This window comes from Ursus maritimus, unplaced genomic scaffold, assembly GCF_017311325.1.
Source record: "Ursus maritimus isolate PB19 unplaced genomic scaffold, ASM1731132v1 scaffold_7, whole genome shotgun sequence".
NCBI classification, from domain to species: Eukaryota; Metazoa; Chordata; class Mammalia; order Carnivora; family Ursidae; genus Ursus; species Ursus maritimus.
The window spans coordinates 56,559,017-56,584,997 of NW_024426885.1; the positions used below are offsets into that span (position 1 = coordinate 56,559,017).

General features: G+C 40.7%; 1 protein-coding gene across 2 annotated transcripts in view; it reads right to left on the reverse strand.

Moving 5' to 3' along the window:
• Positions 1-25,981, reverse strand: part of MYPN (myopalladin) — a 72,541-nt gene continuing 46,560 nt past the window's right edge. For both annotated transcript variants that reach the window (XM_008695942.1, XM_008695943.1), the window contains exons 10-19: positions 24,724-25,314; positions 24,202-24,340; positions 14,773-14,994; positions 13,449-13,598; positions 12,437-12,513; positions 11,109-11,235; positions 9,748-9,955; positions 8,068-8,233; positions 3,119-3,252; positions 1-170 (exon numbers count right to left, since the gene is read on the reverse strand). In XM_008695942.1, coding sequence (XP_008694164.1) covers positions 1-170; positions 3,119-3,252; positions 8,068-8,233; positions 9,748-9,955; positions 11,109-11,235; positions 12,437-12,513; positions 13,449-13,598; positions 14,773-14,994; positions 24,202-24,340; positions 24,724-25,314 — 1,984 coding nt within the window. The remainder of the gene's footprint in view (positions 171-3,118; positions 3,253-8,067; positions 8,234-9,747; positions 9,956-11,108; positions 11,236-12,436; positions 12,514-13,448; positions 13,599-14,772; positions 14,995-24,201; positions 24,341-24,723; positions 25,315-25,981) is intronic.

Below are 25,981 nucleotides of genomic sequence, written 5' to 3' on the forward strand. Positions count from 1 at the left end.
CTAAAGTTCATCACTCTCCACTACACTCCGAGAAGAGCTTGAATACACCATTGTGCTTTCCATGGAGGAGAAGGCAGAGAAAATGTCAAGTCCTTTACTGGTGAGAGATCCGTAGCGACTGCCGCTGGGCCGGACGGACATGGGCAGTGGGATCTGCTGGTGCCACTGAGCTGGAAAATGGACCAAATAACATGTTACAATCAAAGGAATGCAGTCGAGTGGGTACACTGTAGGGGTGTATTCTGTCCTCATTCCAACACTTGCTATGAAACATATCTGGGTCTGAAATGCGTCATTTGCAAAAGAATAATAAAATCTCTCCTTCCCTGCTAGGAATAGGCAAACTGGGCTGGCGATCCCTTACGCTCCTAATTCCAAAACCCACGATCTGGGACTATAAGAGTAGCTGTATAGCGGGGCACCTGGGTGGCTCAGTCGTTGGGCGTCTGCCTTGGGCTCAGGGCATGATCCTGGCGTTCTGGGATCGAGCCCCATGTTGGGCTCCTCCACTGGGAGCCTGCTTCTTCCTCTCCCACTCCCCCTGCTTGTGTTCCCTCTCTTGCTGGCTGTCTCTCTCTCTCTCTCTCTCTCAAATAAATAAATAAATAAAATCTTAAAAAAAAAAAGAGTAGCTGTATAGGGGGGCACTTGGGTGGCTCAGAAGATTAAGCATCCGCCTTCTGGGTCATGATCGCAGGGTCCTGGGATGAGTCCCGCATCCGGCTCCCTGCTCAGTGGGGAGTCTGCTGTCTGCTTCTCCCTCTGCCCCTCACCCCCCGCCCCCACTCTCGTGCTCTCTCTCTCAAATAAATAAATGAAATCTTTTTTTTTTTTTAAGAGTAGCTGCATAGGTCGATTTGTCAAAACATCTCTTCTTATGTCCCCTCTCACTGACCTAGCACGGGGTCTCCCAAGGGCAGTGTAGAAAGAGCTGTTAGGCTCTCAAGGGCAGGTACCTCAGAAGGTAGAGACAAGAAACCTGAGGTAATAGAAGCCAAAAGATAAGTCCAGACCTCTGAGAAGTACCTACCCCACACCCTAATCATTAATTAGCCACTACCTACCACCACCCTAATCAGGTTCTAATGTTACAGCAAGAAGACTGAAAAGTAACAGAGATGCGATCAACCACGGTTCAGGGACAAAAGAGAATATGTTAGAATTTCCATGTCTAAGCACTGTCTAAAGGAGGTTTTTTGTTTTGTTTTGTTTTTTTAAGCAGAGATGATCCTTAGGCTTGAACATGGCCTGAATGAAATATCCATCCAAACTGCTTTGTCCCTGCTGTTGTGTCTGATTTGAAAATTACCAGGCAGTCTTCTGATTAGGCTTCCAGGGACTTAATGTGGAGAAGGGGGAGCACCAGGTGGGGAACACGGATGCTCTGGGTCCTACAAAGCTATGGACCTATTTAACATTCTCGTTTATAAATTGGACCTTTGTTGATTTCATTATTTTGAATCAGTTTTTTAGAGTCTAAATACCTCTGAATGGATTGATAAAATCAAGTTTTGAAAGGTACAAAAGTGAGGACAAAACGTCTAGTGATTTCACTGAAGAGAAGGCACTCAGTAAGGCCGCTGTGAATGGTCAGGTCTCTGCTCCAGAGCTCTTAACCAGACTACTGTAATTGCTTCTATTAGAAGCCCTACTTCGGATGAGAGAGGGGAGCCCACCTGCTTCCCCGTTCCGTAGACAGGAAGTGGTGGTGGAGGTGGTGAGGGGGTGCGGGATTGATTTTAGCCAAGTCCTCCATCCCCTCCTCCACTCCCAGGTCCCAATCGAGGAAACAGCACCCCCTATTGTTGGTGGTGCTCAATCAAGGCAGGAGCCTGGGAGGAGTAAGTCCAGAAAATTGAACTGGGAAGTGGAGAGCAGGATTGGGACAAGACTGATCAGTTTCAGGGCTTATTGGTACTGAGTTTCTTAGTTGGAGAGCTATTTCCCTCTGACACGGAGAAGTAGATGAAACGGATAGGGGACTTAACCTAGGTTAAATATATCGATGTCCTCTCTCCCCACCCCCTCACAAGGGGAAAGTACGTTAAAGTCAGCGTTCCTCACAGTTGAACTTCAAATCCAAGGATAAGGGAAAATAATCAGAAAGCTATATATTTCTCCCAAATATTAGACCTAGGGAAAAATGGTAGGCCAAGGCCCCTCCTGTATGGTATACCCAGGGGTATACCTAGTATACCTAGTATGCACCTTTGAATAGCAGGGACCTCAGGTTCCAGACATAGTGACTCTTATTTGTTATTCTGTTAATCATGTTAAACCAGTAATGAATAAGAAATTTATTAATTGTTGAATTATTTTTTAAAAAATTTTAAAGGAGAGGGGAGAAAAAAGAATCACCTTTTTGGATTAAGGAATATGTCTCCAAAAATACCAGTTAATGTCAAAAGCATAGAGGAGAGGAGTAGAGTACATAAATAAAGATTAACTTGTTAAATTCTTTTGAAAATTAGAAACATGGCTCAAAGGAGTGATACAAAAACCTAGATTTGCATCCTGGCTATAGACACTTAAACTTCCTGCATCTCAGTTTCTTCAGAATTTAAATGAGGGTGACAACAATTGCAATAATTGTTTGGAAGGGTCTAAGGGTACCATTCTGTAAATTACAAGTCATCATAGAAACATCATTTGATATTATTATTAGGACAGCTCTCTATTATTAGTCTGGTTATGGGATTGGCACAATAAATATTTGTGGAATGAATTAACAGATGAATGGGGACAGGAAAATTCTTCAGGGTGGAGGTATGTCTGGGGGGGAATGACAGGCAGTGGGGAGGGAGTTCTAGTGGGTGGCTCATGGTATTAAGGAGACAGCGTGAGATGTTAAGTGATCAGAAGCACAAACACAGTTAAACTCTGAAATAGCTGTAATTCCTAACATTACAGGACATTGCTTGAAGAAGCTTGAGCTCATAGGAAACTACAAAAGTGTACAAAAGCCCTGAGGTGACTGGGATGAAATGATTTTAAAAATCCATCGCTTAAGTACTAAAATATAACCCCACCAATGCAGTTATGGAAACACACTACGCCTATCCTTAAAAAGATTGTTTTAAGCTGTCTATCACACCAGACGTTTAACTGAGGACATTACCGTATATATCCAACCTCGCGGTGCACGACACGATGCCAGCTTCATTCTTGGCTGACAACGTGTACCACCCAGCGTCGGATTTCTTGGCTGGCTGAATGAGGAGGCAGACATACCCTGTTGTGTCCTGGTGCATACTGGAGAAAAAAGAGAACATATCTGTGCCGTACCTGAAGGCAGGAAAGGCCTTGAGCAGTGCAGGGCTCAGAGGAACTCTTGGGGCAAACCCAGCTGTGCAGTACATCCCCTCTCCTCCCTGACCTTATGGGGAGGGATGCGGCAATCAGCTTAAAGCAATTATCAAAGGCAAACTGAAAAGTGGAAAGGAGTCACGAAAGAGCAGCAGTTAACCTAGTGAGGTTAACCTCATGAGGCCCAGGTGAGGGTTGGCAGCCCAGGCTGAGATCTGTTCTTACCCTCCCCACGTTTGGAGTTGTACTCCCCACCAAAGGGGCCCCCACGTGTCACAACCAAAGTCCAGAAAAATCTCTCTTCCAAACCAGATTGGACATTTCAACAAGAACTTTGCTAGGAAGCTGTAAGAAGGGAGACCAAAATGAGAGTCCAGGGATGGATGTACTGTTAGCATAGAGGGATTATTTCTTAATGTAACCAATTGGGCATATGCAGCATTTAGTTTAGCACAGTTCAGGGGCAAATTCCTTCTGTTTCCTCCACATCAGTAGTTCTCACCCTTGGCTGAATATTGCATCTTGGGTAATTACACTAAAACTTCAGGCTGAGTTTAACATGTTAATTATTATTTTTTTTAAATGAACTTTATACCCAACATGGGGCTTGAAATCATATGACCCCAAGATCAAGAGTGGCATGTTATACTGACTGAGCCAGCCAGGCACCCCAACATGTTACATTAATTTAGACTGAAGCGCTAACTCAAGAATATTTTCTGTGCTTGCCTAAGTTTTACCAGAGAAAAATCTTGATCTATATATATGTAGACTTCTTAGATGCCAAAATTCTATAAAGTTTGACAGCTACAACAGCCCTTGGGACAAATTCAGTTTACTGTGAAGAAATAATTCTCAGTAGAAACTTTTGTACACAAGCTGCTTTTGTTTGCTTGCCCTCTCGTGGCATAAAACCAAAACAGCAAAGATAAGTTTGATTAATGGAAATCTAACAAGGCATTGACTTCTGGAAACTGGATCCTTAGTTACTTTAAAAATAACCAAGTCATGATGGATAGAAAATGAGTTACTGCCTTAATGTTTTCTTTTGCTTTATTTTATTTTAGCTTTTTACTGTCAAAGGGGTTTCCTAGGTACTAATATGACTGAAAATATGTGACAAAAAATATGCAGGATCTTCACAAATTCCTTATACATTTTTAAACTTAAAAATTAAAGTTTTAACAAGATCAGAAATGAAAGAAGAGAAATAACAACCAACACCACACAAATACAGAGGATTAAAAAGGAGTATTATAGAAAAATACATGCTAACATTGGGCAGCTTAGAAGAAATGGGTAAATTCCTAGAAACATGTAACCTCTCAATACTGAATCAGGAAGAAATGGAAAATTTGAACAGACCAGCTGCCAGCAGTGAAATTGAATCAGGAAGCAAAAAACTCCCAACAAACAAAAGTCCAGGACCAAGTGACTTCACAGGTGACTTCTACCAAACATTTAAAGAAGAGGTAATACCTATTCTTCTTAAACTATTCCAAAAAATAGAAGAGGAAGGAAGCCTTCCAAATTCATTCTATGAGGCCAGCATTACCCTGAAACCAAAACCAGATAAAGACATTTGAAAGAAAGAAAGAAAGAAAGAAAGAAAGAAAGAAAGAAAGGGAGAAAGAAAGAAAGGAAAAAAGAAAGAAAACTGCAGGCCAATATCTCAAATGAACACAGATGCAAAAATCCTCAACAGAATATTAACAAGCTGAATCTAACAATACGTTAAAAAAATTCACCATGACCAAGTGGGGTTTATTCCTGGGTTGCAAGGGTCGTTTAATATTCGTAAATCAATCAATGTGATATATCACATAAGCAAGAGAAAAGACAAAAACCATATTATCATTTCAATAGATGCAGAAAAAGCACTTTACAAAATAAACATTCATTCATGATAAAAACTCTCAACAAAGTAGGTTTAGAGGGAATATACCTCAACATAATAAAGACTTTATGTGAAAAACCCACAGCAGACATCACACTCAATGGTGAAAAATGGAAAGCTTTTCCCCTAGGACAAAGACGTCCACTCTCACCACTTTTATTCAACATAGTACTGGAAGCCCTAGCCACAGCAATCAGACAAGAAAAAGGAATAAAAGGCATCCAGATTTGTAAGGAAGAAGTAAAATTTTCACTATTTGCAGATGACATGATAATATAAATAGAAAACCCTAGAGACTACTAGAACTGATAAATGACGTCAGTAAGGCTGCAGGCTTCAAAATCAATATACAGAAATCTGTTGCATTTCTTTCTTTCTTTTCTTTTCTTTTTTTTTTAATACTTTTTAAAGTAAGCTCTACACCCAATGTGGGGTTTGAACGCAGAACCCCAAGATCAAAAGTCACATGCTCCACTGACTGAGCCAGCCAGGCGCCCCCTCCCATTGCATTTCTATATATTAATAATGAAGCAGCAGAAAGAGAAATTAAGAAAACAATCTGATTTATAGTTGTACCAAAAATAATAAAATACCTAGGAATAAACTTAATCAAGGAGGTGAAAGATCTGTACTCTGAAAACTATAAAACACTGATGAAAGAAATTGATAAAACAGTGATGAAAGAAATTGAAAATGACACAAACAAATGGAAAAATATTCCATGCTCATGGGTTGGAAGAACCAATACTGTTAAATGCCCATACTAGGGGTGCCTGGGTGGCTCAGTCAGTTGAGCATCTACTTTCGGCTCACGTCATGATCCCAGGGTCCTGGGATTGAGCCCCACATCAGGCTCCCTGCTTAGCAGGGATCCTGCTTCTCCCTCTCCCTCGGCTGCTCCCCCTGTTAGTGCAATCACTCTCTCAAATAAATAAATAAATAAATAAAATCTAAAAAAAAAAAAAGTCCATACTACCCAAAGCAATCTACAGATTTAATGCAATCCCTATCAATATACCAACGGCATTTTTCAATGAACTAGAAAAAATGATCCTAAAATTTATATGGAACCACGAAAGACCACAAATAGCTGAAGCAATTTGAAAAGAAAAACAAAACTGGAAGTATCACAATCCCAAATTAAAAATTACACTACAAAGCTGTAGTAATCAAAACAGTACGATGCTGACACAAAAATAGAACAATAGATCAATGGAACAGAATAGGGAGCCCAGAAATAAACCCACAATTGTATGGTAATTAATCTTTGACACAAGAGGCAAGAATACACAATGGGAAAAAGGCAGTCTTTTCAACAAATGGCATTAGGAAAACAGGACAGCTACATGCAAAAGAATGAAACTGGACCACTTTCTTACACCAGACACAAACGTAAACTCAAAATGGATCAAGGACCTAAATGTGAGACCTGAAACCATAAAAATCCTAGAAAAGAATACAGACAGTATTCTCTGACATCAGCCATAGCAACATTTTTCTAGATATACCTCCTGAGGCAAGGGAAACAAAAGCAAAAAAAAAAAAAAAAAACTATTGGGATTACATCCAAATAAAAAGCTTCTGCACAGCAAAGGAAACAATCAACAAAGCTAAAAGAGAACCTACTGAATAGGAGATTATTTACATATGACATATCTGATAAAAAGTTAGTATCCAAAATATATAAGAACTTAATACAACTCAACACGCACACACACACAAAATAATCCAATTTTAAAATGAGCAGAAGACACAAGCAGACATTTCTCTAAAGAAGACTCAGACGACCAGCAGACACATGAAAAGATGCTCATCATCACTTATCATCAGGGAAATGCAAATCAAAACTACAATGAGATGTCACCTCACACCTGTTAGAATGGCTAAAATCAACACAAGAAACAACAAGTGTTGACAAGGATGTGGAGAAAAAGGAACCTCCATGCACTCTTGGTGGGAATGCAAACTGGCGCAGCCACTATGGAAAACAGTATGGAGGCTCCTCAAAAAATTAAAAATAGAATCACCATATGATCCAATAATTCCACTACTGGGTTTTTATGCAAAGAAAATAAAAATACCAATCTAAAAAGATAATATGCACCCTCATGTTTATTGCAACATTATTTACAATAGCCAAGATATGGAAGCAACCCAAGTGTCCATCGACAGATAAATGGATAAAGAAGATATATATGTGCATGTGTGTGTGTGTGTGTGTACACACACGGAGGGATATTACTCAGCCATAAAACAGAATGAAATCTTACCATTTGCAGCAACACGGATGGATCTAGAGAATATAATGCTAAATGAGATAAGTCAGTCAGAAAAAGACAAATATCATATCATTTCACTCATATGTGGAATTTAAGAAAAAACAAAGGAACAAAGGGGAAAAAAGAGAGAACCCAAAAAACAGACTCTTAACTATAGAGAACAAACAGGTCACCAGAGGGGAGGTGGATGGGGGGATGGGTGAAACAGGTGAAGGGGACTAAGAGTACATGTACCCTGATGAGCACTGAGTAATGTATAGAATTGTTGAATCACCATATTGTACACCTGAAACTAATATAACACTGTATGTTAACAAAACTGAGTTTAAAATTAAAAAAAAAAACAACCCTGCTAATTAATCCTGAAAAAAATTAAGGTTTTGAAACTGTGGGACATCCATAACCATGGACTGCCTTTTAGGAACAAAAAGGAATACATTCTTGATACGCACAATAACAGGAATGAAACTCAAACGCATCATACTGAGTGAAAGAAGCCAAATTGAAAAGATGACAGACTTATCTTGGTGCCCAGTAAGTCCCCCTGAGCTTGGAAGTCCCTTTGAACGTGGGAGCAGGCTGTACCTAATCCTCTCTCGGGTGAAAGGGATGGTCTCGTTGTCCTTCTTCCAGTAGAACACAGGTGGTGGCATGCCTATCACCCGGCACTCCAGCCTCACTGGGTGGCCTTCCGGAACTCCGCTGTTCTGCAGTTTCTCCAGGATCACGGGGGCTTTCTTCACCTCTTTGGCTGAATGAGAGAAGGTCCATTCTTGTTTGAATTGTGAGCACCTTGGGGTTCATGCTTCAAAGTCATTACAACTCTGGAATTTAACAGAGTGGGCACCCACCCACCTCACCTCCTCTTCAGAACCCTTCTCATACCTCTAAGGAAGATCATTGCTTTGATAAAAGCTCCGCAAGTGATGAAAAAGGGAATGAGGGAAGGTCTTTGCATATTGTATGAGAGACAACACTCCAGGATCTGGTTTGCACACGGGGGACGCGAATGGTGGGTGTGGAATTTAAGGAGGCTCTTTTATTCCCAGCAGTAAATTTTGAGAAACAACAGATTTTATATACTGAATCTATCTTTTTTCTTTTCTAGAGGAGTTGATTTTGTAGAAGATATATTCATTTCCCCTCAACTTTTATTTTGAAGAAGTTTATAGCTACAGAAAAGAAGTACACTCCTTTTTAATAAAGTTTTATTTATTCAAGTAATCTCTACGCTGGACGTGGGGCTTGAACTCATGACCCTGAGATCAAGAGTCGCACTCTCCTCGGAGCCAGCCAGGCACCCCAGAAATACACTACTTAAAAACACACACACACACACACACACAAATTATGCTTCCGAAGGAGGCATTTTTTTGGGGGGGAGGGCCAGAAGCAGATAAGGCAAAGATATCTCATATTTCAGGATTCCAGGGTCGATATTAGCAAAATATTGGGGAAAAAGTAAAAGCTTGTAATCAATATTTCCTTGCAGGATAAGCTTTTCCTACTCTGTTGGGTAAGAGAAAATTAAGAGTGAGAAAGAGAAAAAGATATATGGGGCAGGCAGCCACTAGCCTATAGAGAGGATAGCATGCCGAAGCCCCCCAGTTTCCGGTAAGGGCCACACACGGGAGAAAGCTCAGCACTAGAATTCGTATATTCTGAAATCTAATTCTGGCTGGAGGGCGGGTATCAACCAAGTGTCTGATTTAGAAGCTTACAGCCTCTTCAGGAAGGCAAAGGAGATAACAGTTCCATGGAAGGCCGCAAGTGCCCTGAGGAGTCTCTCCTTTTGTAAGAGCTATGGAAACAGAGGAGGATGTGCCTTGGTGGTGACATTTGAATTAAGCCTTAGAGACCGAGGAGGAGGTTCCTAGGCAAAGAAGGGCATTCCAGGTAGAAGGATCAGCGAAGGGAAGGGATGGAAGCTTGGGGGAGGGGCAGGATCCTGGTGTGTTCCAGGAGTGATGAACTGTAGGGCAAGTGACTTGAATTTAGTGGAAGTCAATATACTAATTAATTGATTAATTAGCTATTACAATGGCTCCCATTTATTGCATGCATATATGCACAAGATACCACATTATGTTTTCACTGATAGATCTTTGAAAGCAATGTAGGAAATATGGCCCTTACTACAATGAAGGAGAAACTGAGATGAAACTTGGCGGAGCAAAGGACTAAGGAATTCTGTCAGAGGCTGTGCCTATTTGGGCAATAACTTTAAAGGGAGTTATGTTTGGGGGTCCCAGAAACAAACCTTACCTACTACAGTGAGCTCCAGACTAAAGGAATTCTGTCCGGTTTTGTTGGTAGCGACGCATGTATAGGTCCCCGCGTCACGCTGAGTGAGCGGGTCAATGAGCAGAGAGTGGACGCCGGTCTCCCTGACCAACATCTTGTGGGAGGCGTCTGGTAGCACCGGCTGGCCATTGAGCAGCCACGTCAGCTCTGGGGGCGGTAAGCCACTCACCTAACAAACAAGAGGACAGCTGAGGCAAATGACAGACCGGTGACAGGCAGATTTATTTGGTGGCTGAATTCTTCATCCTTGTCTAGCACCAAATAGATAGTGAGAAAAAACATGAGGTGGAGAGAAACCTCTCTGCAGGGGCATCAGGACAAGAGGGGCTGGATGAATGGCCGCATTAATTTAAACTGTATAGTATTTTTGACCCCAATTCAGGTGATGGTTATATTTTAGATTAAATAAGAAATAAAAAACAAAATGAATAGATAAATTGGCCTGCAGAGCCAGTTTCACAGATGATAATGTTGCTTACATACCTGATAAGCAAGAGGCAAGCGAGGAGAGGGCAGACATTAAACTAGAGTTCTCAAACCTTGCCGTGTGTTATAATCACATAGGGAGCATTTGAAAATCCCAATGTCTACTTACTATATTAAGTCAGAATCTCTAGAGATGGGACCTGGAATGGCTATCTTTTAGGGTTTAGGGTGGAAGAAGTAACAATAAATCCCAAATATTATTTAGGCAGCCCTTGGCAGAGTAAGAACTACCTAGAGAAGTGGACTCTATCAGTGTTTCAGCTCAAGCCTTTACTAATTAGCATCTAAAACTTCCATAGCATTCTGCATCTTTGTCTGGAGTCGAAGAGGTGACTTAAGTTTCTCTTCATACTGAGAGATATCCACGCTGCTCAGCTGAACAGTTTCTGGTTGAAGAATTAGAATGCAGAGTAGCTGAAGCTGGTGGGTGTTGATTAGTATGAGAAACCAACTTCCGTTTTCGTAAACCACCTCAGAGCCATCTTTTCATGGCTACAATTTTTTCGAAATCTATACATCACAGAAATTCACTTCAAGGATGCAAAAATCAGGCTAAATGTCTGAATTATATCACTTCTTCGGTTGTCTTTTACAAATGCAGAGTTAACTTGATACAACACCAAAGTAATTTTAGTAAGGTATAAAGCCTTGAACATCTCATCAAATTCTTTTGTCTGGTATTAAATGCCTTGCAAAAGCTTTGTGAGAAAAGAAGTGATCTCTCTCCTTTCCCCAGCCCCCCTTTCTCTAAACAAAACATAAAACAAATACAAACGAGAATAAACGAATGCAAAATGGGAACAGATTCTGGAATCGGGATGAGTATTAGAGTCTACCTTACAGTCCAGCCGACAGAGGCGCCCCTCGTGAGCTACCATATCCCCAGGAGCCTGCAGGAAATATGGTCGGAAAAAGCGTTCCTGTAGGGGCTCTTTGTCTCTTTCTTGTACTCGGGACCTTCCTCTATAAAAACAAGCATGTTCAGGCATTAGACATAGAAACCGATCTATAAACCTACAACAGCAAGCACTGAGGCATGGCTATAGCTCCTAGAGAACAGGTACTTTGGGGGCTGTGGGGGAGGAGGTTGCTGGACTGTAAACAAATAATAAAATAATAAATAATGGTGTGAAGCTTATGTAAAAAGCAAGGTGGTAAGCATCTCATACACTGTAGGATTATCTTATGCGATCTGTAATCAAATAAACAGGCTTTAGCTTCTTTCTCTCTGAAGTCATTCCGGGTTAAGTGGCTCAGCTCCCCTTGCCTTGGCTTTGACCAGTTGTTCAAAAGTTTCAAAATAAACAAATAAATCAGTATTCAAGCCGAATCTCAAATGAGAGCCAACAGACAAGTCCTGTTTATTACCCAGAACAAGACAGCTGCAATCCCCATGTCTCTGACTAATAAAAATTTAACCCGGCTATAAATTATGGCAGACCATTAAAGATGATCATGAACTTAAACTAGTTAAGACTGACCAACAGTACCAGCTGTTCTTGAAGGGGAAAAAAATGAAGAAGAAGGTATAGTTCCAGCAGTGATGAAATACTGTATCTGAAACATGGGTCACTATTTTTGCCCCTTTGGTTAAGTCAAATATAATTCATCCATGTCAGCAGTTATGGAATGCTTTGCTAAGACCTTGTGGCACCATAAGACTCAAGGGGAAGCCAGGCTCTTAATTCTTAGTGGTTAGTAAAATGAGAGAGGAAGAAAGCCAATTGCTCTGTTAGAGGCAATTGTTACACTGGGGACAACAACAAACAAAAATATGCAATCTATAGACATATAACCATTAGCAGTTTCTGTTTTATTGAAGAAAATAAGGTAATTTAATTAAAAGACCCTGGTTTATATATTATCTGCACAAGAGCTACTGATAGTTATGCATTTTGAGCCATCAAGAGTGTTTGACAGACCAGTGTGTCTCCAAGTTAATGTGCTTGTAAATCACCTGGGGATCTTAGTAACATGTACTTTCTGATCCCGTAGGTCTGGGGTGGGGCTTGGGATTCCACATCCGCAGCAAGCTCCCAAGGGATGCTGATGCTGCAGGTGCAGGACTACACTTCAAGTAATAATCTGTAGACCCAACACTTTGATGCTCATTGTGGTAGGTGGGTGCTTGGGAGGAGCTAGAGAAGCCCCTTACTGTCTTTACCTGTGAGACTGACCAGTTAGTCGACTGCGAATGGGCAAACTTTGTACCATCAAGTGTCCAGAACAGCTGATTCTCCCCTGAGAAACAAAAATGAATTAAAAATAAGAGAATTCCCCATTTTTTCAATTTATATAAATTTTTGTGGACTGGAACAATTATGAATCTTTTGGCTAACTATTATGAGAAAGAAAACTTGGGGGTGGGGAATGGAAACAATGAAGTACGACTCCTTAAATCATTGTTAGTATTCCACGGGGGGAGTTTAAAGAATATTATGATGACTTTCATTTTGAGCTGAGAAATAAACAGAACACAAATATTAAAAAATAAAATTTGAATTCTTGTGCACTGAACATTATCTGCAGCCACATGCAGAGACTATGGCCAAGTATTTTATACTTTTCTTAATAGAGACTATCCTCAAAACTAACATTTTAAGAAGGGGAGTGGGTGAGAGTAGAAATTATAGTTCTATATTTTGTATTCTAATAGTAGTTGAAGGTATTTATTCTGCCATATCTTTTAGGAGAATTTTAGGTCTTGACCCTTGATCTCATTCAGAAAAGAAAAGTGAAAGATTATGGCTTTCCAACTTTTACAAAAAAAAAAAAAAAGGACATTATGAATTCGAGGATTATTTGCGAGCTTTTTTGGAGTAATTTGTTAATTCTCTAAAGAGCTAAACAACAAATCATTCTTTGATAGAATGATTTATAGACTCTTCAAAACAGTCAATGAGTTGATAAACATAAGATTTAGCCCAATACATCTGGGACATAGTGAACAGATACTACTAATGTCCTTTGACAAAGGCTCAAAGGTTGAGCGACCCATCAGTGGCTAACTGGTCTTTCAAGCTGTGATACTGTGCTCTGGTTACACACAATCACAATGCTTCTCATTCATTTTCCTCAGCAATCCTTAGTAACTCGCACTTCTCAAGGTCTCATTCACAATGACATCAGTGCTCCTTCCTCAGGGTGTAGCACAGCGCAGAACCCTGCTTCTCCACCTGGGGGTTGGCAGCCATGATGGTGTAGTTGCCATCGTCATCACTGGTGGTGGAGTCGATGTGCAGAGAGCACGTCCCATCTCCTTCTCGCTTCATTTTGCAGTGCTCATTTCTCTTTGAAATCTGCTTCCCATCTTTGAACCAGTAAACCTGCAATGAAAGATAATCAAGGAGAACATATACTGTTCTGCACATCTTTTGAGGATAATAAAGTAGGGAGTAGGATGAGACAAGGGCTGATTGCCATCTCTACAAGTGCCCCATCCCTTATAAAGCAGTTCGAAAAGAAATATTTTAAAAATGACTGTTTTTGCTCCTGTACTTGTACAGACATGATACTTAAATCAAAAATTCTGCGTAATTTAGGATTGAGATAAAGCTTTTGGCTCTTTTTATTGTACTTCATAATCACTTAAAAAGTCACCCCAAGGACCGGACATGTCTTCAGAGGCAAAATAATGAAAACCAGATGCCTGAATTTTTTTCCCCATTATCCTATTTACAAGCTCAAGTCTTCTGCAGTCACACATCTCAGGGTCTACAATAGCTCACCCTACTTGAAAGGATAGTATGGTTTATTATACCAAGTGGGAAGAGGCCAGGATTCACTTGCTAAATTTCTCATCTGGCTAACATTTAAATAAATATATTTTTCATGTTGAGTTCTGCATGTACCAAGGAGATCTCTCAAAGACAGGGGGGTTAAAGTACTGGCTGCAGCTGTTCTCCTCCACATTTCCTGGTTACCTAAGCATACATGATAACACCATGCTAATGTTTGTGAAAGTGGAGTGGAGAGATCCCCTACCACAACCATACAGGGTGTAAATCCTTCTTTCAGCTGACTGCCAAAAAATTCTGGTGACTCATAAGATTTTTCTGCAGCCAGTGATAACGATATGACATTTTCAGCATTTACCAACCTAATAGTAATGATACAAATATGACTCAATTCGTGCAACAACAGGCACTTTGTGGGTATTCACTAAGTGTTCAAGAAAAAGAAAAATACCAATTTGGTGAGTTTGGTGGTTGAGAGAATCAATAGCCCAAAATGGAGGATTATGACTAAGAAGTTTATTTTAAACTTTTATTAAAATTCTAACTTACCCGTAAATCTGATTTATTTTTGGCCTCATTTTTTAACAATCCTATCCCTGACTGTATCTTTTTAGTAAAATTATCTGGGCTTTGTTAGTTTTTCTGGTGGTGGTTTTTATTCCCTCTGTAGACAGTTCCCTAGAATCTGATAAGACTTTCTTGAAGGCACTGTCTACAGTTCTGTGTTGTTGGTTGGCCAAAGCGGCTGATCATCTTCCCCTACCTTTGGAACAGGTATCCCAACAATTTTGCAGGTAAAGGTCACTGGAGAGCCTTCTGTAACCCGGAAATGCTTGAGTCTTTTGTCAAAGATGGGAGCAATACACTTGCCCGTGGGAATCTCGTCATGTTGGATTTCATCATCTGATTCATCAACAGGGGTACGTTCCAAGCGAAACTCTATTTCATTCATCAGCCTCTGCTCAAAGCTTGAAATTTTGTACTCCTGTCAAAATGGCAAACATGTTTCAATTTCAATTCTATGGGTGAGAAAGAAGGTGTCTATCAGTATAATTTGAGGATGGAACTGTTTAGATTCACATGTTAAATATATATCATGGAAACCCAATAAACCAGGCACGTTCCATTTCCAGTTCCTCACCATGGAGCACTAAAGGAGATGTCAATGTCTCTACTATAATCCCAAACTGCCTTAGTGAATCCTGATTCCTCACCTTGAGTATGGAGCCCCAGTAGCATCCTGCAGAGAAATGAAGATGGAATGTAATTTCCATTACTACTATTAATGCCCATTTTACTATGTAGAACTTCCTATCTGGTAATATGGCAAAGCTATTCTGAATTGCATTCTGATGCATGCCAGCATTACCAACTTCCTGTCTCTACTGGACATTCCCATCTGCATACTTGATGAAACCTGTCTTGAATAAATCTCCCTCGACTCCATATCCATCTTCATTGCATCTCTCTACTCCCACCACAACAAAACTAGTTGAAATAATTTTGTTTTGTTACAGGATCATTTCCTTGTCACCCACTTTTTCGCTAATGTACTCCAATTGGGCTTGTGTTCTCGCTGTTCCACCGAGATTACTATTACTATAGGGTCTCCAAATTTGCCAAATCCAGTTGTCACTTATCTGTTCTTACCTTACCTGATCTTTCAGCAGCATTAGACAAGGATGGCTACTTTCTCCTTTTTGAAACATTTTTTTTTTCTGTTTGCTTTCACGACACCATATTGGTTTTCCTTCTTTTTCTTTAGTTGCTCCTTATCAGTCTCCTTTGCTAGCTCCTAGTCCTAGGTAGGTGGTCTCATCCTATCTCACAGCTTCAGATACCTTCTGCATGCTGATGGCTCCAAACCCATATCTCCAAGCCTGATCTTTCCCCAAAACTCATATACCGATGATCTACTATACATCATGAGAGTCATATATCCAGGGATTGATTCTACATCATGGCGTGGGTGCCCAAGGGGCATCTCAAGCCTAGCGTGATCCAAACAACACACACTTGATTTCTGTCTCCCAGAGATGCTCCTGCCCTGCTTTTCCCCATCTCAGAAAATGGAGCCACTACCCATCCACTTGGTTAAGTAGTTAAGTCAGTGTGTCTTACACTACCTTTGGTGAAAACGAGGTTTTAAAAATTTTCCAATGTGTAGTTTTGTAAAGTGAAATAAAAATGAATGAGTAGCAAAATGAAATTTAGGAGGCATGCAAAATTATTATATTTAATAGGCATAAATTTTTTCTGTCAAATTGCTATAAAAATTTCTTAATGGTTACTCTCAGTTTCTGTGCTTATGCCAAGGTGGAGAGGTGATAGCTTGCAGATTGCCACGCGTCCTCAGACCACACTTTGAGTGTACCAAGTTAAACCCTAAATCTAGGACTTATCCTGAATTCCTGTCATTCCCTCTCCCTGCCAAATTCTATCAAGCTTATCTGTCACCTCCCCAAAGCAGCCTTCCCAGTCCACTTCATCTACATGAACTCCCCGTTCTAATACTCTGCACAGTACTGGTTGCTATCTAGTATATTTCTTGTTTGTTTGTTTATTGATTGAGTGATTGAATATCTCTAAGGATTAGAATGTTAGCTCCCCTAGAGCAGAGATCTTGTTTGTCTTGCTTCTCACTCTATCAACAGCACCTGGAATAGCGTCTGCCTCATGGCAGGTGCTCAATGAGTATCTGGAGAATGAGCGAAGACATGGATGGCATGGGGGGTAATCACTTGTTACAACTGCATCTTTGAGGACTCCAGAGCCATGGCTTTGGGCTGAGGGTAGGACATTCTGTTAAGCTTGTGACTCTAGTTAACCACAATTTCATAATTTAGGGGAGCTCCATGGAGAGGGCACTAGGATGTTTCTGAAATAGAATTTGGAAGTGCACGGCTGATATACATCTGCACCCCGTCTTAGGCAGAGCGATTGAGTTCAGGATACATAAGATGTATTCTCAAGCTATTAAATCACATTACTCATGTTACTGTCTTATACATATTATCACTGACTTTGTGTAGAATTGGAACTTATGAAACACAGAAATACAAAAATCAGATGTTTCTTGGTTTCAATTTCTTGAAACCAATTTTAAATCTTCTTCTCTTGGCCACATCTCACACTGGGTAAGCAAAATAAAACCATAGATCTTTCAGGGTAGAGACGAAAATGATTAACATCCAGTTAGCTTATTAATTTTCTTCTAAAGATTTTTTTTATTTATTTGACAGAGAGAGAGACAACCAGCAAGAGAGGGAACACAAGCAAGAGGAGTGGGATAGGAGGCAGCAGATTCCCAGCGGAGCAGGGAGCCCGATGCGGGGCTCGATCCCAGGACTCTGGGATCACGCCCTGAGCCGAAGGCAGACACTTAACGACTGAGCCACCCAGGCGCCCCAGCTTATTAATTTTTAATCAGATAATTCAAATCAGTTAAAGTAAAAAAATATTCACTTCTATTAATTTGAAACCTAGTTTAAAAGTATTAAGACTATTTTCTACATTATAGGAGTTTTTTTACAAGTTAATAATTAAAGCTTCCAACTATCTACCTATTAGGTTGAATTATATGAAACTGACATTGTTGTAGGACGAAAATGTAGAATTTCATACGATTCAATCTAACACTTCACAATGACTATATTTTCCATAAATACAATAAACGTTCCCCCAAATTTGAAATATTTCTTAGTCTTGCCAGTCTAAAATCACATGAAGATTACATATTTCTTCTTTCTTGAATTGCATTTATGCTTTTGAACATATATTATTTTTCTTTTTAACACATTTGTTTATTTTTCTGGGATATTTGGAAGTAAAACCAATGAATCATTTTATTCCCATACCATATGAAGTAGGTATTAAATAGAAGTTTTATTATTTTAGAAATTACATTCAGGGGCGCCTGGGTAGCACAGCGGTTAAGCGTCTGCCTTCGGCTCAGGGCGTGATCCCGGCGTTATGGGATCGAGCCGCACATCAGGCTCCTCCGCTATGAACCTGCTTCTTCCTCTCCCACTCCCCCTGCTTGTGTTCCCTCTCTCGCTGGCTGTCTCTATCTCTGTCGAATAAATAAATAAAATCTTAAAAAAAAAAAGAAATTACATTCAAACAGAAAAATTCATATAGTTCTCAAACCTCATACACAGATCCTAGGGTTCAGGAAACGCCAGAATTTTTGTGAGGGTGGCAGGAGATCTTAGCCGTCTACCACTTCTCATCTTGTTTCATTTAAGTCCCCAAATTCCTAGTCCATTCCATACCGACTTTAGCCATTGTTCTAATGGAGTCCTTGCTCTAAATTAAAGAGTCTTCCCTGAAGCTTCTCCTATTGCCTGACCTGTAAGGGCTGTTAACTTCCTGGCTAAATACATTGTCAGAGTCATTATAGGGAGAGATGAATTCCTGAAATTCTATTTTGAAAGTATGAAGTAATTTTCCCAAGGAAGTGTTTTGTACATAGTGTTAAGTTATGATTACACCTAACTTTCAGGAACATAGTGGACGAGATGTATGAGGAGGTAAGTGCCCGCCCAAGAATATAAATACCATTGTCTCCATGTGTTCCAAACTTGGTTTTACCAAGTTGGGGCCTGATTTCATGGAATTTATAAATAATTGAATTGATTTGATCCAAGGAACTACAGGAACAATATGATGAAAATATGCACATTTTGTTTTACCGTAAATGTATGCATATTGGTTATATATTTATTATTTTATCAGTACAACAAATTGGGAGGTGATGGAAACAGAACACTCAATGAGTTATTTCAAAAATACTACTCATAACTAGGTACTGAGGATACAGTTGCAACCAGATCTTCACGGGAAGTTTTTATTGAGACACCAACATGGGCTAGATATCAGAAAACAAGTGAGTTGGCAGACAAACTATTCTCCAGAAATTTCAAAGCAGGTGCTTACAGACAGACTAGACCATTTAAACCCCTCACCTCCACTAGAGATACAAAGGAATGAGGGGAAGAAGCTCCAGTGAGAGGACTTTGGAGAGAGCTGTTGTGTCTCTGCATCTCCTGCCTCCCCCTGTACCCCAAGGGTACCTGCCTTCACTTCAAGCTCAGCCAGGGAGATTAAATGGACCCATTAGGAGAGTTTGCTTTGCTTCCTACAGTGGGTTAGTATCTGACTCCTGCTTAAAAAAGCTGGAGTCAGGAGTGAAGCAGCTTTTTGTCCAAAGGCTACTTAAAGTAGCCTTTGCTCCCACATTGTGTCAGGGCAGAGGACCTGTGATGGGTCCCGTCAGGCACACGTGGGGCACAAACAGGACAGAGCCACTGTGGGGTCAGCTTTCTTCTCTCCGTGGCTGGGAAAGGGAGTGAGGAACAGCAGTTAGTAAAGTGGGGGAGGAGGGAGCAAAAAAGAGAGCAGCTGGCCACGCTTCCCTTCCTGGCTTTAGGTTCACCATTTTAACAGTCCCTGCCGTGTGGGGTATGGACAGGGGTGTTTGTGTGTGGGGTCTTATTTTTGAATACGGTTTGGAGTGTTGGTTACTACAAGGACTGGACATTTGGTACTACTGGATCAAGATTGTATTTTGCAACAAAGTTACCATAGAACCTTAAATGAACTAAATGTGGCCCAAACTGCTTTGAGATTGCCTTATATTGGAGATGGCCCAGAGCAGGAGAAGAAATAGTCCCACTGAATAAATTCAAAGGGATACTGGGAGAAAAAAATGTCTTTTTCGACATACTTGTTTAATGTACCAGGTATATATATGATGTATTAATTGCAAATGAGCAGCAAAATAAGAATATTGTAGATCAAGGAATTTCCATGAAAGATTTCATAAAATATTTGGGAATTTGGAAACAGGAACAAGGAAACCATCAAGTTGTGTGTCAGGGATATGTGGCCTGTTGTGATAGCACTGAAACTTCACTTCTGAGCTGTTACCCAAGATGTATCCCATTCCCAAAGCAGAAATTGACATCTTTTTGTAGCGCTTTGCACCTAAGAGTTGGTTATCCCAAGGATAACTACCCTGATTACACATAAATCAAGATGGTCATTCCAAGGGATGACTGATGGGACTCAGATTTTGTAAAGAAATTTGCAAACAAAAGCAATACATTTAAGTTAAATTTAGGTGCTTTCTGCACTGTTCTGCACAAAGGCTGTATTACTGATCCACTGTTGGTAGACACAGGTTTTGAATTCCCAGGACTGAATTTATGGTACCTTCTCCACTTCCCCTTGCCTTATCCCTTTGTGAGTAAAAGCAGCAGTTTCTGCATTAGCTGCTTGTAAGTGATATCTGTGCTCAAAAGAGATAATGAAGTTGACATTCAGTTAACACTAGAGTTTTGCTTAATTTCGGTGTTTTCATCTCTTTAATCTATTGATTGAAATGGATTATTATCATAGGGTAGTATCCACAATTAGGCATAATCAAAATCTAGGTAGTCAAGTGAGATATTTTCCATAGATAGGCCACAAATCCAAAATTTTCTATTTGGTCAAAAGTTTCATTATCTTACCTGAAACTTATGTAAATCCCATTGCCATGTGCTAACTCAGCAAATATTCCCTGAGTACCTTCTCTGTGCCAGACACAACAGGGGTGCAGCGATGACTAAGACATCCACCAATCCCAGATCCCAGAGAGACTGTGACTGGTGCATCCTGGTTGGGTCCACAGCAGATGACATAGGGACACTTCAATGTCCCAAAGTTCTACTATGCTCAAGGTAAGCAACCTAAGGTCAATGGCTGGATGGAATTCTTATCAGAAAAGGAATGGATGGCAAGACTCACAAAATAGGATTTTCATAAAGAGTTCAGAGTAAGAGATGAAAGAGGTATGCTTTTGATAGAAGAAATGACTAAGCAGCTTAGAGAAGAAGATTAGAGGAACAAAAAGCCTGCAAGAATTAGGTGCATATATTTTTTCTTTTGTCACACATGGCAGTATCTGGGAACCACAGACAGTTTTAAAGAAGCATTAATTTAAAAAAAAAGTGTGTTGGGGGGAAGGAGCAGAATAAAGAGATGGGAAGGTTTCCAAGGAAACGAGGTCAAGGAAGGAAGCTGAAATAAGACTCTGTGTGCGTGTGTGTGTGTGTGTGTGTGTGTGTGTGTGTGTGTGTGTTTAGAGATTAACAGTCACCAAGTAGTTACTGGGTGTAGAAAATCATGGTAAGTCATGTGTGAATTAAAATCATTGGCCATGAAACCTTCATTATTACATCCTGTGATCCTGGTTTCCTCTGACCTCTCAGATTCACCTTGCTATCCTGAACCATGTAAGTTTTACTGATGTCCACTGAAGATCCCACTGATGGTGAATGATACCCTTCAAAATAAGAAATAATGCAGCCTAAAATCTAGAAGCTGGGCACCTCTCTTGGCTTATCCCCAACTCAAAGAAACTTAACTGTCAGTTTAGAAAGTTAACCATTTTAATAAATATGAACATCTGAAAGGATGACACCTTTGTGTCACACAATGTTCTAAGAATCAACAGGTAAATGTTAATTGCTATTTTAAAAGGTTATATAAAATGAGTTAGAAAGTAAACACTGAAATATTACAATAGGGAAATACAAAGTGGTAGATATGTCAAAGAAAACCATTTTTTAAAACATTAGGAGTTTGAGTTCTGGGGAGGAAATCGTCTATAGTCAATATTCATTGTTCAAGGACCTCTGCTTTATTTTCCTGCTCAGCATAATGGGATAAGGCTAGACCACACACGTGTTCTTAGAGGGTACTGTTCTTCATTGGCTAGGAATAAAATAGGGCCAGAGAGTCCAGCTTTTGGACCTAAAAGTTTTCAAAGCAAAATAAAACAAAAACAAATGTATACTCTTCAGAAGATATCATTTGCTTCCCCCTCGTACGGGCAGCCTAATACGGGAATGAGAAAACTGATCATTTGATTCCCGTGTCCCCAGACTGCAGATACAGACGATTGTCAATACACACGTGTTTCCTTATGATTGCTTTCCCACTTTCCCAAGCAAGTTTTCTTCTTCTAACTTCATCAACAAGCCACAGTACAGTTTAGACAGCTCTTCACGACATCTTCACTATCATTTCCCAAGGCAACAATGGCAGAGCAGTATTATAATGTGGTCATCACTTTACTCCTCAAAAGTTTATCAGAATCAACACCTACCAACCTAATGCAAACTTTCCATCTTAGATAGATCCTTAGTATCCTGAATTGCATTTATGCAGCTTGGTTTTCTTATCCATGGCATAGAACTCAATCTAGAACCAATTCTGTAACTAAACTGGCTTAGCAATTCTCAGAATAATGATCTCAGAAGAACACCGATGCATGTCACAGATATTCAAATGGAGAGTACTGACATGCTTTTTGAAACTGTTCCTAGTCCCTGCTCTTAGCCCCAGAGTTAATAATGAGCTCTATCAAGTTTATGGCACTTAACTCATAGACGTTCATGTGCACATATACTCACATTTCAGGTAATTAGGAGAAAAACCCTACTTTGCCCTGAGTTGGCTGGCAGATTAGCATGGATCCACCACAGAGTAACTATGAAAGTAACATCACACAGCCTGTGTGCTGACCTGGTATTATTTTTGCAGGGTTCTAATTGCTCCCTCTCTGAGTTGCAAAAGACATAGGCCGAACACAGCTCTGATTTCAGTGACACTTAGAAGGATTAACAGCCACAAATGTGATGACAGTATTACAGGAAAGCAAATCTGCATCAGACAGAGCAACATTTATGGAGCCTTAAAGGTAATTGTCATAAAACTGAAAAAGGCTGCACATTTTCAGGGTAAATGTGAAGTGTTCTGGAGACTAGGGCTCTAGTTCTAGTTCTGCCACTGACAGTTTGACAACTGTGCCCCCATGTCTCCATCTAGAAGATGGAAGGGAGAAGAATAGTTGCCTTGGAATTTGCCTCCCAGAAACATACATAATTTGGTGAAATAATACGTGAAAAGTGTACTCAATTATAACAAGCTTCAATGTTCTTCTTCAATTCAACAATTTAAAGTCAATTTTAAAAAGATTTTAAACAGCACATTTTCAAAAGAATCTACTTAGTAAAAATTGCCCAACATATCGCACAGGTGTAAAATACCTGTGCTCCACTAGAGATAAAAGACAGAAACAAAGGAAAACAGCATATGGGCAGGGAAATCTGGAGCCTTGTTTCCAGGGATCACTTATGCCACAAATTCCACAATTTGGCATGTAGTTTTGACTGAAATCTGATCTTATGTTTCAAAATAGATTTTTGATCAGTTCCCACCTTGGGAAATAAACCAAGAATTAGGTAATTAAAATGTAAACCTACACTTAAAAAAAAACACGTTATGAAATGCAAAAATAAATGGCTCAAATAACAAAAGAGTCAGTCTATTTTTCTTTTATTTGATGCTCACCTATGACTTTCCTTTCTCTCTTTCAGTGTGAACACTCACTAGTAAGCAAGGGCTTGTATGGGTTGAACCACAGGATATTGACTAATGGCTGTTTCACATGATTCAAGCTAATGTGAAGATCAAGAGGAACTGGTGAACAGACCTCTAGCACATTAGATTGAAGGAGTCAGATAAAGGACAGTGTGCCATCCCAGAATTCCTTTAAGTCTAGATCCTCTCATATGTGGCAATTTTTCAAAGGTGTGATGGTGTTTGCCTACACCAAGCTGAAGATTGCTGGAATGGCCAACAGACTAGCTGGTCTCTCTCTTTCTTTACCATATTCCATTCTACACAAACACATATAAGCAGTTACACTGAATTAACTACTGGGGTAATCAAGAACTGTAGATCCTTGTGGATGAGTTTCCTATATGACCCTCGGCTAATCTATGCTCTATCTTCTAAGACTGCAGGGTCAGGCTCACTGAGGTCTGGTGAACTGACCATCCAAGGACTAAATTGAGTGAAATGGTATTTCTTTTTCTTTTCTCCCCCCCCCCCCAAGATTTTATTTATTTATTGGACAGAGAGAGACACAGCAGAGAGGGAACACCAGCAGGGGGAGTGGGAGAGGGAGAAGCAGGCTTTCTCGCTGAGCAGAGAACCCGATGTGGGGCTCGATCCCAGGATCCTGGGATCACAACCTGAGCTGAAGGCAGATGCTCAACGACTGAGCCACCCAGGCACCCCTGAAATGGTATTTCTTATCATGAAATTACAATAAACTGTTTGAGCAGAAGAATCTTACCTGCTGGTTTGATCTGACATCACTGAAATTCATTTTTTTCCCCAAGTCTAGAATCACTGCATTCTTAGTTTCACGAATGAAATCATCATTCACCGGTTGGGGAGACTTTGTGTTTTTCTTCCTTAGTCCCTGGGATGGCCTGTAAAATAAATTCGCACCTGACACACCCATGAGAAACCCTTGCCAGAAACCCTTGTCCGAAAGCCTAGAAATCAGAGTGGCTGAAATGGCAGTCAGACACCAGGAGTCATCGGGCACTTAGGGAGGACATATTATGTACAAAAGTTGAACACTTCACAGAGAATCTGTGTTTGTAGAGGTGTTTTCAATATTTAAATTATCAATAATTACTTAAAGTAATCATGCTCTTTGCTGTAAGGCGTTCAATATCTGTTTAGTGCTTAAGAGATAGGATTATCTAGGAATCCACTAAATGAGAGTCCTGTCCCGGACCAAACTGTCCCACACATATGTCCTTTCTTAAGTGACACCGTTTACTCCAGAAATCTTAACGACACTTACACGGATGGTGCACTTCTGGGCAGCCCCATGGCGTTGGTGGGTGGGATGGCAGGGAGAGAAGGCAGAACGGAGCTGAGGAAAGCCACTGGGTTTTGAATCCGGCTGGTGGGAGAGACAGGAGCTGGGGAAACACAGCGGGGCTGAAACTGGTTTCCACTGGAGATGGCAAATGTGAGTGGCGGTGGCCCTGGCTCTGCGGGAGCTGGAGGGGGTGGCTCGTTGGGGATGGAAACTGCTCCTAGGGATTTGGTCTGCACAGAGGGGAGAGAAACTAAGAGGCTCTCTTTGCTGACGGTCCTCTGAATGGTTTGAGGAGTGCTGCTCGGGGTGAACACTGGAGAGCTGGAGGGGGACACGGTTGCTGCGGTGGTATTTGGAGAGGGGAAGAAGTGCTTTGGCCGGGCCAAGCTGAACGTCTGCGATGAAGGGGCCTTCACCTGCTTGCTGGACATTGTCACCGCCGGGGAAGCAGTGGCGTTCAAAGCACTCATGTTGAAAGGAAACTCCTCAGGAGAGGAAGGAGATGGGTTTTGCAGCTGCTGTTGTTCCAGTAAGACTTGGTTGTGAAGCTGCTGCAGCTGACTGGAATCACTGCACACAGAGAGGGAGAGAGAAGGGAAATCTGTCACTGTCGGCCTCGCGCATCGGAGAACCCAAAGACAGGCTGTTTACAATGTTACGCTGATTCAGAACGCACAACCGGAGTTGCCAGAAGTGAGCTGATCAATTCCCTGTGAGCTGCGTCTCCTTCCTGAGTCTGTTTTATCGTCAGCGAGAAGGGGCAAAGCTACCACAACACACAACTCCGAAAGGCCTCCTTCACACTGTAGCCTTCGTGTTGGGACCCAGCAACACGGCAGCACCATTTTAGAATGTGTCTAAATTAGAGAAAAGACATAGAAACAAGGGTCCTCCGTTGGGAATGCCTCAAGTTCCGATAGGAGCAGACTGTATCTCAGCTCTGGGACAGAGGCAGTGAGCCGCACGCTGATGTAGGTACCTCAGTGCGTGGTCTTCTTCATTCTGCCTCATTTTAAAGCAAACCTTAATGAAGGCGCTGGATGTGTCCTGGCGTTTCTCATTCTCTCTCAACAACAAAGCATTATAGATAAGGTGACCATATGTCCCAATACATCCTGGACGGGCTTGGTTTATGCCTGTTTTCCTGGCATAATTATTAACAGTGTTCTTTTACTCTCAAATATACCATGGTTTGAATGGTAGATTGTATGGCAACCATAATTAGAAACATTGCCTT